Below are 2,248 nucleotides of genomic sequence, written 5' to 3'. Positions count from 1 at the left end.
GCTGCCAAGGGCATGTGGGGTGGGTCAGGGCCCCCCAGCCTCACTGGGGACAGCAGCAGGGTTGGGGTGGGGGCAGAGGTGCAGCCCCAGACCCCCAGCACAGCTGGGGCTGCCATGGCCCCTCTCACCCTCAGCCCCACATCCCTGAGCATCCCTGAGCTGGTGGCCGTGCCCGTTACGTGCCCCCACCCACCCTGCTCCAGCTCAGGGTGCCAGGAAGGATTTGGGGCTGGGAGGGGGGCAGGGGTCCCTGCAGAGCTGCCAGGCCGTGCCAGGGGCTCCCAGCCCTGCCCAGCCCAGCAGAACCGGGGGGCTGGCGGGGGGCAGGTGCACAGTGTCCCCAGCCCCAGCCCTGGGCACCTCCCGGTGCCACGGGGACGAATCTGCAGCATCACTCCCGTCACTCCCCCTCCCTGCCACGAGCTGCTTTGTTGTGCCGAGGGGGACCGGAGCTGAGCACAGCAAACTCGTGCCACCAGTGACCCACTCCCCCAGAGCCCTTCCCAGCCGCCTCCCTGCAGCTCCACGCGGGGTTCCCACGCACGTCCGTGTCTGAGGGCAACCCCGGCCCAGCCCCACACATCAGCCCGGGTCAGGGGCTCTTGGGGGCACCTTGCTGAGAGCCCCCCTTGCCCGGGCACCCCGGTGGGCTCCTGGCACAGGCTCCCTGCTCGGGGCCCACTCCCACACCCCGGGAGGGGTTGGGGGCACAGCAGGTCTCTCCCCCGGCCTCGCCGGTGACGGCGGGTGGTGACCCGTACCTTGTACTTGATGGCCAGCAGCTCCGTGGCCTCCTGCTCCTTCCGCAGGTCCTCGATCATCTTCTCCTTCTCCTGGAGCAGCTTCTGCTTCTCCTCGCTCACCAGGCTGTGGTCATCCTGGATAGCGGCCTTCTCCTCTTCCAGCCTCTCCTTCTGCTCCTTCAAGTAGTTCTCCATGTTCTTCTCCAGGCCCTCCTCGTTGTCGTCCTCCCCTTCGTTCTCCACGGTGCCTTCTCCGTCCGTCGCCTTCTTCCTCCGGCTGCTCCTTCTCCTCTTCTTGCCCAGCATCCCGCGTTTCTCCAGCTGGGCCTTCAGCCGCACGATCTCCTCCTGGAACTCCCGCAGCAAGGTGTCCTTGGGGTCCTCGTTCACCCGGGGCTTGTTCTTGATGTTCTTGGCCCTGTTGGCGAACCTGAGGGTGGAGAGGCTCTCGTCGTAGCTGTGGGAGGCCGGGCCCAAGGTGGCCACCATGATTGTCTTGGCGTTGCCCCCGAGGGAGTCCTGCAGCAGGCGGGTCAGCTTGGAGTCCCGGTAGGGGATGTGCGTGCTCCTGCCGTCCACGAGCGCGGAGATGACGTTGCCCAGGGCGGAGAGGGAGAGGTTGATCTTGGAGGCTTCCTTGGGGCGCTCCCCGTGGGCCCCCATTTTGCTCTGGCGCTCGCTGCCGGCCAGGTCCACCAGGTTGAGCTTGCCCACGCGGATGTGCTCCTCGCCGTCCGGCCCCGTCTCGCTGCACTCGATGGTGATGAGGAAGATGGCGTGGGAGCGGGAGCTGTGCTCGTTCATGTTGGTGCTGCCCACCGAGCGCGTCTGGCTCCCCAGGTTCATCACGTGCTCGATCTCCTTGACGTTCTTGGTCACGAAGGAGGAGAGGTCCTTGATGTACACCCCCGTCTCGGGGTTCTCCTTCAGCTCCAGCTTCTTGCTCTGGTCCTTGGCGAGGAGGTCCCTGATCTCCTCCTGGTAGATCTCCAGGTACGAGGCCCTCACCAGGTACTGCTGGTTCTGGGAGCGGGAGATGTGCGTGAAGATGTGCTCGAAGGCGCTGGGGATGATGCCGCGCTTCTCGGGCTCGGCCCAGGCGCCCTGCATGGTGTAGGTCTTGCCGGTGCCGGTCTGGCCGTAGGCGAAGACGGTGCCGTTGAAGCCCTGCAGCACCGAGTCGATGAGCGGCCGCACCGTCTCGTCGTACAGATCGGCCTGCTTGGAGCTGGCGTCGTACACGGCGTCGAAGGTGAAGGTCTTGGGCAGCTCCCCGGGGGCGGCGCGGGGGTTGCGGATGCTCACCTGGCCCAGCTTCACGTCCAGCTCCAGGACGCGCTCGTATCCCGCCGCCTCCTCCCGCCGGCTCATGGGCCGGCACCGGGCCACCACCCGGAGCGCCTCGCAGCCGCTGCGGGGCTTACCGGCCATGGCGGCGGCGGGCGGGGCCGGCGGCGCAGCGGGGCTGGGGGGCTCAGCCGCGCCGCCCCCGCGGCATCCCCGGG

The 2,248-nt window shown here is 68.0% G+C and overlaps 1 protein-coding gene across 1 annotated transcript in view; it reads right to left on the bottom strand.

Annotated features, from left to right (window-relative positions):
* KIF3C (kinesin family member 3C) overlaps window positions 1–2,175 on the bottom strand; it is a 14,718-nt gene extending 12,543 nt beyond the window's left edge. Inside the window, exon 1 of the mRNA XM_027669181.1 lies at window positions 762–2,175. Within this exon, the coding sequence (XP_027524982.1) occupies window positions 762–2,174 (1,413 nt within the window). The 5' untranslated portion in view covers window position 2,175. The remainder of the gene's footprint in view (window positions 1–761) is intronic.
* Window positions 2,176–2,248: the final 73 nt, after the last annotated feature.

Source organism: Corapipo altera, unplaced genomic scaffold, assembly GCF_003945725.1.
Source record: "Corapipo altera isolate COAL_440 unplaced genomic scaffold, ASM394572v1 288, whole genome shotgun sequence".
Lineage (NCBI taxonomy): Eukaryota > Metazoa > Chordata > Aves > Passeriformes > Pipridae > Corapipo > Corapipo altera.
This window is presented reverse-complemented; position numbering and strand designations above follow the sequence as displayed.